This window comes from Numenius arquata, chromosome Z (assembly GCF_964106895.1).
Source record: "Numenius arquata chromosome Z, bNumArq3.hap1.1, whole genome shotgun sequence".
NCBI classification, from domain to species: Eukaryota; Metazoa; Chordata; class Aves; order Charadriiformes; family Scolopacidae; genus Numenius; species Numenius arquata.
Window position 1 is genome coordinate 32,321,647 of NC_133616.1, and position 14,737 is coordinate 32,336,383.

Sequence of the window (14,737 nt, forward strand, 5' to 3'; positions counted from 1 at the left end):
TTTTGGAGGTAAGAGGCAGAGAGGCTGGTTACAACCACTGCAGCATTTACTCTTCTTTGAGTACAACAATTTAGTTAGATGTTCTCAATTACTTAGTATGACAGCCATAAAAGCGTAACTACTGGAAAATTATAATGCATATTTTGGTAAGTAGTACCCATCACTTTCAGTAAATTTGGAAGGAACTAGAGTTTCCCAGCACATCTACAAAATTTAAGATGGCCCTGTGAGGTTGTCAGTGCATTGTTTGACAAAATTTGGACCATCAACGTAAAGAGATTTTTAAAATTTGAAAAGCAATGATGTGATGGTAAAATGTCACAGCAGGACTGCCAATGAGCACCTATGCTTGGCACTTTTATTTTTTTATTAATATCAGGTCCAATAAAACTACTTCTAAAAAAATAAGTTATTTGACCCTTTCAGACTTTTTACTTGTTTGTTAGATATAGTAAACAGACTTTCATAAATATCCTAGTTCATGATAAACTCTTGAAAGAATTTTTTGGAAATATATACTGTTTGTAGACACTTCAACCACATCTGTAGCTTTTTGTTATCATTGTTATTTTGTGATCTGAGCTTGGTGAACCCTGTCGTATAAGACCTCTTCCAGCTTGAGATGGAAGAGATCTTTAATAGATGATCCATGAAACTATCAGCACAGTTGTGGCGAAATTGGCTTTGACTGTCTACGCTTACAAGTGTGGTTAAAGACTGAAGTTAGGAGCCTGCTCTTCTCGACTTTTGATAAGCACAAATAAGTTAAAGAAGCTATGAGTCATGTGATCCTCATTAGATTTCAAATAGAATGAAAATCAGTTCCAGTGTGTCTACAGTTTCTTTTCAAAAACACACACATAAGTGTCATTTGCCAAATTAAAATGTTCATATGCTGACTTGGTTAGTGACAATACTGCCCAGCTAACTGTCAGTAGGACCAATTTAAGTTGAAGCTAACATTAAAAGAAGCTGTCTAGCTAACTGTGAGAAAGTCTAATATTTTGGATGCTGACTGGCAACTCTGAGTAATCACTCATGTTATTCCTGGACAGTACATTCTGCTATTTGCCTAAACAAGTAGTATTCTACAGCGCTTACAGAAATGGAGGCTGTCAGTAATTTTTCCTGCTATGCAGACTAAAATGCTAGAAGTCAAAAGTCTGAGAAATGCCACATATATATTTAAAGTTTATGTACATTTGATCTTATATCAGTGCTCAGTTTTGGACTGAAATTCAGATAAGAAATGCATTATGAAAATGAGGATGCTAGGGTTACAGCTGCATGTATCTACTCTGCAGATATGTAGGAGTCCTGAAAATATGCTATGTGAAAAATTAAATTATAATGTGCAAAGCTTGTAAAGCTTTTCTTATGAATGCTATTTGCTTTGCAGTTTTTAAAGCTCAATGTATTAACTTTCATGCTCCCTCAGCCTAAAGAGTGGCAGAAAAAACATATTTACAGCTGTAAGTGATAAAAATTGCCCCCAAAAATGATCAAGGGGGAAATGAGGAAAAAAGGGGGAATGGTCCTCAAATAATCCATTTTTAGGTGATAAAACATAACAATGTTTTGTGGCACAAATAGTTATTCAGAACTTTACAAAGTTGTGCTGCCCAGATATTAGATCTGAATGAAGTAAATGGTTCTTACACACAGATCCCATTCCTCTAATAATAACTTTGTCTATTTTGTGTTTACTGCTTGTAGAAATTACACCCCTAGTGTTTTTCTAATAATAATAAAAAATTTAAAAAAAAAAAAAAGAGGAAAAGAAAGAAATTTGTATTTTCTTTTAAACTTATGTGTACTAGTGTAATGCTATGTTAACTTACCCTTGCATCTGTAACCTTGAATTCCCTCAGAATATACTGTGGCATGTTGTACTCTGCCATCGGATCTACCACAAAATACTGATATCTGGCTGAGCGCTCTGCAGGCCAGTACTGGTGGCATTTTTCCTACAAAAAAAACAAAGCAAAATACATTTCCGATTACTCAAGACCACTACCATAAAATGGTATAAAACCATTTTCACTCAGATAAGTGTAATGCTCATGGAAAGTGCCATTAGTGACAGGAAAAAGAACTGTTTGTCTTGCTGTGAATACGAAGTTCCATACCTAGAATAAAAAATGACCTTCAATATTGCATTGCAAAGGAGTTCTCTCTGGCCATTGTATGTCTGAACTCGCTTAAACTTCTGCTCAGTTCTATTATTTATCAGTGACAAGAGCTATCCTGAGCTTAATTTTCAACACAGAATGCAATTTAAATCTTGAGGCCACTTTCAGTTTTCTTTCTTCTTCCCTGTTGAAGCAAGTCCCCCTGGTCTCAGTCCAGAATCTACTTCTGCATCCACTAACCATATCTTGAATCATCTCTATTCCCCAGATACATGGGCTGACTCAGATTTCACTTATCACATACCAGTTTTATCTTGATGTAATCCTGCCCAAATAGTAAACTGCTTCATTCTATCCATTTCACAAAGCAGCACTTGAATGAGTTTAGGATGCAAACTGGGTGCTGAAACTTTAAAGTTCAGCACTATGAACACACAGAAGACACTGAGATCTCAAAATTACTGCACTTTTTTGTTAATGTTGTTAAAAGATTAATAATGGTGTTTCCAAATGAGAAATTTTCATTTTTGAATAGACAGCAATGCTCTCTATACATGCTTCAGAAGGTCAACAGGCAAACTCAGTTGCTGAATCTCAGTGTTCCCACAACAAAATGCCATGTCTAACTTGTCAATTGCAACACACCTACAGATTGGAAAACCTTACACATGGCGAATAACTATGCCACTGATATTACAAAAGTAGAAGGAACCCAAATCCTGACCTTTATCTTTAGACTTTCCTATAACAATGAAATATTTTAATAAAAAATGATTATAACAAACATTTTAGTAAAGGAATATTACAGCAGTACTTACTCTGCCCATTTCTCGTAGCTTAGTGAGCATGACCACAATTGTAGAATTGTGCTCCCAGAGCATTCTCCAGAAGTCTTCAGTTGTCTCTGCTAAAGGACCCTGTGTAGCTATGTAAGCTTTTTGTTGTCTATAAAAAAAGTAAATTAAGAAAATATTTTACTAAAAAGGTGAATTGATTCAAATTTTCTTTAAGTAAACAGTATCGAGAGGAAAAATTATATACTATTATTAATAAGCACATTAAAAACTTATTATGATTGTTTAATCAAACTATGGCTTTTTATTTTTAGAACTTTGAGAGGGAAATGACTGTTAATATTATGATGTGTGTCTTAATCATTATTATTTAAATTTTAATGCAACTAATAGCTCAATTTTGTGTGCTGTAAAAAGCACTTAAGAAACAGTTTTGGTGGTTCATTTTGTAGAAATAACTGTCTAACAATCTATTAAGTTTAGGAATTATAGAATCAAGCAGTTTCTTTATTAACTCCTTTTCAACAGTCTGATGCCTTCAGCACAAGTAAGGCAGGAAGAAAATTCAGGAATGGAGTGCATTGCATTTCCAGACCCAAATATCCTACTAGTGGAAGATACCAGCAAGCTGTTAAAAGCTTCTGGATCAGCAGCTTTATAAGATGATGACCAATTCATGTTGCTCTTGCTCCTTTCAATCAACAGAAACACTTTTTTTGGGTAACAGTGGAGATAGAGGTTGTTTCCAATTATGAGCAGAGGCTCAGAAAATGATCTCTGTGGATACAGATACTCAGGTACAGCTAAACTGCCTTAGGAAAACTATACCACTTGTCCTTCATGCCTTTTTCTACCAGCTGCTTAAGTCAGCTGAGAGCGTATTGCCCCTTATTGTCATAAAGATGCTGGTGGGCTACACAACTGTTTATGTATAAAATGCTTTTGCCGGCTAGATATAGTCTTAATCTATGTTCCAAGATCATAGCTTATCACCTTGACACAAAGAGTATATCTCCTTTATGTTATTTCTATGTAGCTTTTAAGCAGAATAGTTGTGAATCATGAATGTGCTTAAAAGCTCAGTAACTTTCAGCATGTAAAACATACTCAATGGTTTAAAGGTAGGTAAAAATAAAATGTTTAAGACTCTATGTCATTTACAGAATTTTCCTGTATTGCATGGATGAAAATCTAAACCTTTTATTAATATTTAAAGAACCACCCAATCAAACATGGCATGCACAGATAATAAACAATATGAAATTTCAATACTAAATTTTGTTATTTTCAATATAATTACATAAATAATCTTGTAAACTTTTAAAACAGTCTACATGACAACACATTAACATTAGTACCTGTATCCATCAATGAAACTGGCATTAATATAATCAGAGCCTTCTACTCCTCGGATTGGCTGCAAGCATACCCTTGTAGACTCATATGGCATAATATTGACAAGGCGATTTTTGAATTTATTACATGGAAGATTGGCACTGATGAATCTTGAAGTGTGAGCCTTAGAGCTAGCAAGACGCTGTTGAAAATAAAATAATTAAGAGCAGGTATAACAAAAACAAAGGACGCTGTCAGATTTTATGATCTCTGCTCATTATCCATTAACGAATAATTTCCATTTCGGATGCTTACTTTTCCATATTCTATTGCATTACCTGAATATTTGTAAAGCTTCTTCTAATATCGTATAAAAGTTTAATGTCTGCTCCATTAATGTATATGGACAAATTTGAGTATTAAACAGTTACACAAATACATATTTCAAGCTATTGAAGCAATAAAGGAACAGCAGGCTTAAACCACCATCACTGAATGGTTCTTGTCTGATCATTAATTGAAGACAGAATTGCACATTTTTCAAAGGATTGCCTTCCTGATTTAAAATTTTAGCCTGCCAATGTCTTATCTTTTGATTACTAGAAACAACGGATGGAGATCAGAGCAGCATTAAGTGTTACACCATTTGGTTTTGGTTTTCCACAACATAAAATCCAAGTACCTTAAATTCCAGTTCCATTCCTGTGACATTCTCGCCTGTTTCTATCTGTGTCAGCTTCTGGATATATGCATACAGGTTTCTGGCTGGCACTTCGGTATTTCCACACGTCACCGCTTCCAGCAGTGCATCGTGGATAAAGATGTATTGGTCCTCAGTTTGAACCATGTAATTCCTCTGCGCTCTCATTAGAGTTACGTGGCCATAAATATCTACAGTCTTTTCATGCTTTATTCTCTCTAACATGGCATCTATCACAATGAAACAGCCAGTCCTGCCGACTCCAGCACTAAAAAAAATGAACATAGGAAAGAAAACATGAAGGACTATTTCAAGCATTGTGCTTACTTTTATGGCATTCAAGTTTTAAAGTTTCATAACACTGATTTGAAGAGCACATTTTTCTGAATTCGAACATCAGTTTTTATGAAAGAGGTTGGTGCCCTGAAATGAGTAAACTCCTTTAACACCCATTAAAAGCAATTGAGAACGTGGAATGCTTTTATATGAGATCTTTGCATCTTGCAGTTTCAGACTTGACTGTAATAGAAATAAAACATATTGCAACATGCTCTAGAAATATATGTTCTTAAAAATGGAAATTACTGGAGATGATGAATCCTCTAAGAATTCAAGCTTTATTTGTAGCATGATTTCTAACTCATTAAACGCTGTTGTTGTTATTCTGTTTCCACAGGTTAATTTATTGACAAACAATAATGTTACAGAAAATAAGTCTTACATATTTCTATCATGCTGTGGAGGTAAACGGTCTATTCCTCTCCTAACTGTGTCAATGCGGCTCCTATTAACACAGTTTTTCTGTCCTTTGCTCTTTCACTTAGCCTGGACATACATACTGTTATTCTTTGCAATGCAGAGACATGCCTAATTAGAAGTGATAGGTGTAGGCTGGGGAAATCCCCATCTGCTCACTTCAATGTCTGCCTTCCATTTCTAGGAAAATGTAAGAAACATCTGGAATGGCCAGATCCTGGACCAGGATGCTCCATCATCACATTATTTCAAGGGACAGATTACAAAAGGACTAAAATATGCTTAAAGCCCGAAATTACAGCATTGAATTAATGTCCAGACTGGGTGAGTAATATTTTTCAGGCAGAGGCAAAGTTAGTGCTTCCTCACATATTCTGAGTGAAGTAAGTTGTTGGTTTTAGGCAGGAGCTGAAGTGAAGTCACATCAACCCTCTTGAGGCCAAAGAAACTACTACTTCTTAGCTCTGCACAGTAAGGGAATCATCAGGAACAACTCTGATCTAGAGAGTTGCTTTCCTCTCATTGGTGCAACTTCAGGGTAGAAGACATGGGTCAGCTGTGACCTTGGCACAGGAATAAACCTTGATCATGAAATATTCAGTTGGACCTAAGAGAATTAAACCTGTCTCAGTAATAGGCCTACTTAACAGCAGTTTATTTTTATGATAGCTGCTGTCAAAATATGCCAGACTTTCAAGGATTTTCAGTCATTCCCTCCCTGTCTTAAAGCTGTTGTGTGTCACACGAATGGACTACCTTTACTAACTCCTTAAGACAATGTCATGCAATCAGAAGAGGAAAAGGAGTCTTACAGTTCTCACCTTGATGTGATTACTGTTAGTCATACGTGATCTTTTATTACAGATTTGGCATAACTGAATAGGAATAATGCAGAAGGAATATGACAAAGACTATAGAATACAGAAGACCAGAAAATATACAGAAGGTCTGAATATGCAACTTGTGTGCCAAATGAAGCCCTATTTCCTAAAATCTCTAAAGGAATTATTTTATGGAGATGTTTGGACATCAGCTGTACTCAATCAAATCTTCAGATGGATGACTTTCTTTTTACAGCCATGTATTATGACTGTACCTGATGAAGTTTTGTTTCAACTATTTGCATACCTAGAGCTATATAAAGCACAAGTATTATGTATATGGGGTTTTTGTATAATTTTTATATCTGGGATCACATCTTGTCTGTGACAATGAATGATAGTTTCTGGCCTTCTAAATGCTTAACTGTTTTCAGTTAGTGAAATGAAATGCAGTAGGTAGTATAGTAAGCAACAAACAGTTCATAAACCCTCAAGACACTGACATGATCTAGGTTAAGGATATTTAAGAACAAAATAAACTGCCATTGTTTGAGAAGAGGTAGAAAGAAATAAAAATTACAACCCAGCTTCTAGAGGACAGTTATATAAAAACCAAGATCTTCTCACAATTCTATATTTTCATGAGATATTATCATAAGTCCATCCTGAAATCAATAATGAAGGGTAAGCCTTTATTTCTCAGATGATGCTTTAAGAATCTTTGCCAGTTACCAGCAAACTGCATTTACTTACAACCAAATCAGAAAGAAGTACAGAGCAGAAAGATGTTTTAAACTCACACGAGGTAAGTTTGTTTCTAAGATTGCATATTTATATATTGTTAATCATGTGTTCTTGTCACCAGTTACTCTTCCCAGAAGCAGATCCCCTTCAAGCACCTGAGGACTTCTGCTAACAGACCGAACAGCATCAATCCCAACTTTCTTAGATGCCACTCTGACAAGAATTAATCAATATACTGAGCTTAAGAAAACTTACCAATCAATGCTATTGATCAATGGGAGTTGTAGAGAAAGAAAATATACAGACAAATGAAATGATGGCTATCCTAGCTAAATGGGAGTTCATTTACCTTGTATAATATAAGCTTTGCATTCCAGGAAACCTTAGTGACCTTAACATTGGTCAGTAGTGATGGAGAACTAAAAAAATTGTCTCATTATTGCCTTTTCTTTTTTTTTTGATTGCAAAGAAATCACTACAAGTAGCACACATTTGTATGTCAGACTGGTTTATAAAAAGTTTTAAACCATTCCTTAAATGCTTCCTCTTTGCATTCAGGTTTTATTAGCCTAACAACTGCTGACAAAGTGAGAAATAAGAGGGTTTGACAGTGCAGATGCTCTCAGAAGCTTAGAATATGGTTCTCTTTCCTATCATGTATTAATGAATTAATGTTCCAGCACCATGTTTATAACTGGATATGTCATTTTTCAGATCAAACATTAAAAGGTTCACTGGTACCTACAGACCACAACTGCAAAATTCCAACCCAGATAAAAGCTTGCACTTTCAGCTCGAACAAGCAGTTTTCATTTCTTCTCTTCATGTCTTCTATTACCATTTATATACTTTTCCCATGAGAAAACTCAAAGAGGAATAGTTATTAGCATACTGTACCACACAAGATATTTGCTAGTTTACAGGTTTATGCAGAGGTTGTGAAGATCGTGACACCAAATCAAAGCACATTACTATGCAACAATATTTTAGTGGTAAGGCTAGAGGGGCTAAATTTATTCACCCATTTTATCCAGCAAGATATTTCTGTACCTTAACATATCCAGGACATTCCACTTCTGCCAATTATAAATGAGCCATGCGTCCACCAGACTACCCATATTCGTTTCCAGGTAAAAATGAAACCAATGCTATGAATATTTTACCTTCCTTCCTCTTTGCCCCCAGATACCTTCTAACTCCAAAATCCAATAGCTTCCTATACAAGCAAAAGAAACTATCCTATCTTTATCCCTTGCTTCTCCTTCTCTTCTGTGTTCATACCGACTTCTTAATATGGTACCAATACACTGCTGGGAAGCCATGCAGTTTGAATATTCACTAATATGCCACTGGAACATCAAAAAAAAAATCCTATCTAATTTCTTCTAAAGATCATAATTCAGCTAATGAGAATAATTTCACAAATTAATTCTACACTTGTTGAATTTCTTGCCCTTTTGGTTTGCATCTTTTGGTATTACTGTCAAAGTTAGAGTTTAAAAAAATATTCCATCACTTCAGCTATTGAAAAGATACTGTTACTTTTAAAACCTAAGCAATCTATTAAATAGGCATACCTATAAGAAAGTGTTATTGCTTCAAATATTATCATTTATCGTATTACAACATTTGTTTTTAATTTCTAAAAACACGTCTGACTCAGTCCCAAGAGCTGAAACATGTTTAATGTCCTGTGATGCAATACAGCTGCAATTCACAAAAAGAAAAATTAAGAGGCATAAGAGGGACATTTCACATTAAAATCACTGTATGGATGTGTTAAAGGTTGGCTTTTGTGATTAATTTGTAGCTGTTTAAACGATGATCCTTTACTGATACTTCAGTGATTTGGCAAAGGAATGCAGTGTAATTGCCAGTATTCACAGATCATTTAATTGGAAGCAAAGACAGTAAAATATGGACCAAAAATCATTTAGGACATCTTTGACTCATATCAGGGGAGAATTTTATTGAATATTACAGTTTCAGATTGAATGAAGCTTGCATTTATGAACTGAAAGTAGATAAAATTGCTCGTGATATGGCAAACATATAAAAATGCCTGAATTTTACTGAGAAACTTCATATGATTAATTAGACTCCAATCCTACAATCCTTGTAGTAGTCCTGACAAGGGCAATAGTTAGATTATTTTTTCCTTTTCCTGTTAGGAAATTAGAACATAGTTGAAAATCACCCCTCTATCAAAGAAGCAGCAAAAAATCATTGAATATCCTTTTGAAGGGATACATCTGAGTGAAATAGCAAAAAGACCTTGTGCAAAGACATAAACTTAAATTTCAATTTAGAAGAGATACTGGACTGCTTCAAGAATTCCTATACAGGCTTATAAGAGACCTTTGATAATTGATCTGCAAGTGCTCAATGACTTTCTTCTCTTCTCACTGTGGTTATGGTTGGATGCCAGCAATCAAATATGGTATACGACATATTTTTTAGGTGTAATGCTTCACCAAACAAAAGACTTTAGCCACTGCATTTTCTTAATCTCTATGCTATGCATGGATGCAACCATATTTGTCACCAAATTCACAAAAAGCTTCTTAAAATGAACAAGAGGAAAAAAAATATCAGAAAACGAGATTTCACTACGAGTACATAAAGCTCAGTCAAGAGCTCCCAGAGTTTTCATAGATAGCAGGCAAAAGCATAGGAGGGCCACAAATCAAAAGTCAGCCTTAGGTCTTTCTTCCTTTATTGAGCTTTATGAAGATTTTCCTTTCAGTCTCTACATTATCAGAATTCTACCATTACCATAAATTCTTCAAAACAACTGTCCCAGATTTAAGTCAATTTTTTGTAATATGCAATTGCAGAAGTGTAATAATGTTCAGAAAGAAAATATGTTCTTCATGTAATCCTAAATTTAGCTCTGGAGAGATAAGGTAGAAGAAGCTGTCTTATCGGACTGTATCATGAACAAAACCAAACAAACTCTCAAATATTATGTACTCGTAGTGAAATCTCGTTTTCTGATATTTTTTTTTAATTGAACATTAAAACATACAAAATCAGAACTCCATTAAATTTCTCAAAGAGATAGAGGGAATAACAGGGAGTAAGTTTATTAAAATAATTTTTACAGCTGAGTTTTCCATGCAGGATAAAAACATAGCATTAGTAACATTCAACTAAACAAAAGAAAAATATTTTAAGAGACACTTCTAACAAGGACATTTCATTACTGCAGTTCAAATCCTCTCACTAGACTTTAAATTCAGGTCTGTCATGAGCCAGCACTTTACAGAAATGCAGAAGAACTCCTATATACGTTCAAAGCAATACAGGAATGTAGTAGTAAAAGTGCATAACGTAAAGAGCAACTCCACTAACTGATAGCTCACAAGTATTAGAAATAATTTACGTGTTAGCAGTGGAAGAAGATGTACCATGTTGCACTATGGAAGTAACATGTATAGCTAGTTCAGTACAGTAATGGAGTAAAGGAAAATAACATCTGATACCACAGATATTACAGTCACAGATAACGTCTGAGCATACTTTTAAAATGTGACCGCCATTTACCTGAAGATACCTGTTTGCACTGGAGTTAGATTTAGGAGGTTTCTGTAGGATTGGAAGGATTTTGTGTGATATCTTTATTCACTCTCACACTCATTCATTCATGCACCACCCTTTGAATCCCTTGTTTACTGAAGGTTTCTGTAAATTTTTCCATGAATGACATTCTGAGGCCTTTTTGCAACCCAAAGGGCTGCCCTTGCATTTGCCTCCAGGACAAGCAGTGTGGTCCATCTCAAGAATGGTAGAGAAATCATAATGTTGAAGAAACATGTCAAAGAGGATGACAATGTATGAAGGGGAGGTTACTCAAACTAGATAACTCAATTTGGAGCAGAGAAGACTCAAGAGAAAGGGAGATATGAAAGAAGGGCATAAAACTAGTGTTATGTGGAGGATGTAATGAAAATGAAAATGACTATTCCTTTTTGCTTGTAACAGAAGAAATAGGATCCTGAAATGAAATGATGAGACAGAGAATTTAAAACAAACAGGAAGTAGTTTTTCATGTAGTACATAATTAAATTGTAAAACTCATTTTTGCAGAATACCATGGATGCAAAAAAGAATTTCACAGAGGAAAGGATCCATTAAGGGTTATTAACCAACAAGTTATAGACACAACTTGTCCTACAGAAATCCTTTTATTAGACCTTGCTGGGTAGGCACTCTTAGAAAATAACATTCTAGACATGTCCTGGGAGAGAAGCTTAAACACGCTGTCTAGAATTGGTCTCATGGTCCCACATACTAAAAGAAAGCACAAGCATTCCATGCCCCCCATCTGTTAATCAGATCAACTAGACCTCTTCCTTTGAATCAACACTTCTGCCTTTGGGTACCTGACACTTTTAGGAACTATGCCATTGAAAAGGGACAGTACTATTTCTTATCCTTGCTTTTTCTTCCTTAAAAGGGACAGAATATCACAGAGTACTTCTGCCTCTTTCTTTCCCAAAATCATTAATTGTTGGTGAAAAAAAAAATCTCTTATTGTTCTGCTTGTGAGATGGAATATAGCAGAAATTACATAATATGTCAACTGAAAAGTTCATTGACCCTTTTTCATACCATTTATTTTTCTTATCTCGGTTTCCCTTCAGAGTTGGTTGTTGATTTTATATTGCAATACATGCCATAATGCTACCTTTCATAGAGGATTTTTATATATACGCCTTACTATAAATCACCTGATTTCTTCAACTACTCAGATATATAAAGACAAGAAATTGGAATAAACTATTTCTCTGTACTGTTTTATCTGTGCACAAAGATTTACTGTAATATTTTATTTCAAAATTAATCCATTTCTCAGATATACTCCTTATTTTCCTCCTCCTCTAATACAATCTCACATACTCAGTGTACTGCATTCTGTATTTAGCATCAGAGTAACTATCCTAAATATATCTTCTCTGTGAGATTTGTTGAGATTCAGTGTGTATTTGTACTTTGTACTGTACAATGCATTCACAAAGCATTCTTGTCATTATGCATTCCAATAAAGAAAGATCTAAAATTTACTAAAAAAGAGTTTAGTGAAATACAGTTTAGAAACAGAATGCATTTTGAGGTTAATTTTAAAAACACATCTTACTGTGACTCGTTACCTTCAATTAAAGATAGATCTATGCATGAACAGCTGTAGTAAATACAGAAACTGATACTCTGGGTAATCTATAACAGGAAGTACACTGTGATCCTATCTATCACCAATAAATAGAAGTAAAGATTACAGTACAGCAAAGAAGTCAACAACCAGAAATTATGCTGCTTGCTGCTAACTACTCATTGCTTTCTTTGCATTTCAACCTGTTTTGTATTCGGTGGAACATTATTGAGGATTTGTTTTGTACTTTTGCATATTTCTGTACTTTGATTACATTTTCATGTGGAACATGTAGAAGAGCTATTACCCTATCTATGTGTGAAAGAGGAAGGTGAACCCATGCTATCTGAAAATAAATTAAAGAAGGTGGGATGAAATTTGTTCTGCAGTACTGGATAACAGGATGACCTTGAAAGTACTTGTTGAACACTAAGGTGTTTCCTAGTTTCAGAGTCTTTCTGGGCCCCTCAATAATTCTACGTGTTTGTACACTTACTGTGGTCAACAATTGTTTCTTTTTCTTAACACTGACTGCCCGCAGGAACCCTGTTTTCATAGCCATTTGGGTTTTAGACTGACGGAACAGAGATGATGTCCCAGATTATTATCTGGACACAGATTTCATTTGGTAAGCGCAATGCAAAAAAGAAAACAGCACCAGGTCTCCTCAGTTATAGAATCATAGAACGGTTAGAGTTGGAAGGGACCTTAAAAATCATCGAGTTCCAACCCCCCTGCCATGGGGGCAGGGACACCTCCACTAGAGCAGGTTGCTCAAAGCCCCATCCAGCCAGGCCTTGAACACTTCCAGGGATGAGGCATCCACAACTTCCCTGGGCAACCTGTTCCAGTGCTTCACCACCCTCACAGTAAAGACTTTCCTCCTAATATCTAATCTAAATCTCCCCTCTTCCAATTTAAAACCATTATCCCTTGTCCTGTCACTACATCTCCTGACAAAGAGTCCCTCTCTGGCTCTCCTGTAGGCTCCCTTCAGATATTGGAAGGCTGCTATGAGGTCTCCCGGAGCCTTCTCTTCTCCAGGCTGAACAACCACAGCTCTCTCAGCCTGTCTTCATAGGAGAGGTGCTCCAGCCCTCTGATCATCTTCGTGGCACTCCGCTGGACCCGTTCCAACAGGTCCATGTCCTTCCTGTGTTGATGACTCCAAAGCTGGACACAGTATTCCAGGTGGGGTCTCACGAGCGCAGAGTAGGGGGATAGAATCACCTCCCGCAACCTGCTGGCCACACTTCTCTTGATGCAGCCCAGGATGCGGTTGGCTTTCTGGGCTGCCAGCGCGCACTGCCGGCTCATGTTGAGCTTCTTATCCACCAACACCCCCAAGTCCTTCTCCTCAGGGCTGCTCTCCAGCCATTCTCTGCCCAACCTGTATTTGTGCCTGGGATTGCCACGTCCCAGGTGCAGGACCCTGCACTTTGCTTGGTTGAACTTCATGAGGTTTGCATGAGCCCAGCTCTCAAGCTTGTCCATGTCCCTCTGGATGGCGTCCCTTCCCTCCAGCGTGTTGACCGCGTGACCGAGCTTTGTGTCGTTGGCAAACTTGCTGAGGGTACACTCTATCCCACTGTCCATGTCTCCGACAAAGATGTTGAACAGCACTGGTCCCAGTACTGACCCCTGAGGAACTCCACTCGTCACTGGCCGCCAATTGGACATTGAACCATTGACCACAACCCTTTGAGTGCAGCCATCCAGCCAGTTCCTGATCCACCGAGTGGTCCATCCATCAAACCCATGACTTTCCAATTTTGAGACCAGGATGTTGTGCAGGACAGTGTCAAATGCTTTGCATAAGTCCAGGTAGATGACGTCTGTTGCTCTGCCCTTGTCCACCAAGCCTGTGGCAGTATTGTAAAAGGCCACCAAATTTGTCAGGCACGATTTGCCCTTGGTGAAGCCATGCTGGCTGTCTCCAATCACCTCTTTATTTTCCATGTGCCTTAGCAGAGATTCCAGGAGGATCTGCTCCATGATCTTGCCAGGCACAGAGGTGAGGCTGACTGGCCTATAGCTCACTGGGTCTTCCTGTTTTCCTTTTTTGAATATTGGGGTTATGTTCCCCTTTTTCCAGTCAGCAGGAACTTTGCCAGATTACCAGGATTTCTCAAATATGATGGAAAGTGGCTTAGCAACTTTGTCCGCCAGCTCCCTCAGGACCCGTGGGTAGATTTCATCAGGTCCCATGGACTTATGCACCTTCAGGTTCCTTAAGAGGTCTCGAACCTGATCTTCTCATACTGTGGGCAGTTCTTCATTTGCAGAGCCCGTGTTTTTGCCTT

The 14,737-nt window shown here is 36.8% G+C and overlaps 1 protein-coding gene across 1 annotated transcript in view; it reads right to left on the bottom strand.

Moving 5' to 3' along the window:
* The window catches only part of PTPRD (protein tyrosine phosphatase receptor type D), a 284,383-nt gene that overhangs the window by 10,123 nt on the left and 259,523 nt on the right, over window positions 1–14,737 (bottom strand). The window contains exons 30-33 of the mRNA XM_074165861.1: window positions 4,944–5,229; window positions 4,285–4,463; window positions 2,951–3,077; window positions 1,842–1,967 (exon numbers count right to left, since the gene is read on the bottom strand). Of these exons, the coding sequence (XP_074021962.1) occupies window positions 1,842–1,967; window positions 2,951–3,077; window positions 4,285–4,463; window positions 4,944–5,229 (718 nt within the window). The remainder of the gene's footprint in view (window positions 1–1,841; window positions 1,968–2,950; window positions 3,078–4,284; window positions 4,464–4,943; window positions 5,230–14,737) is intronic.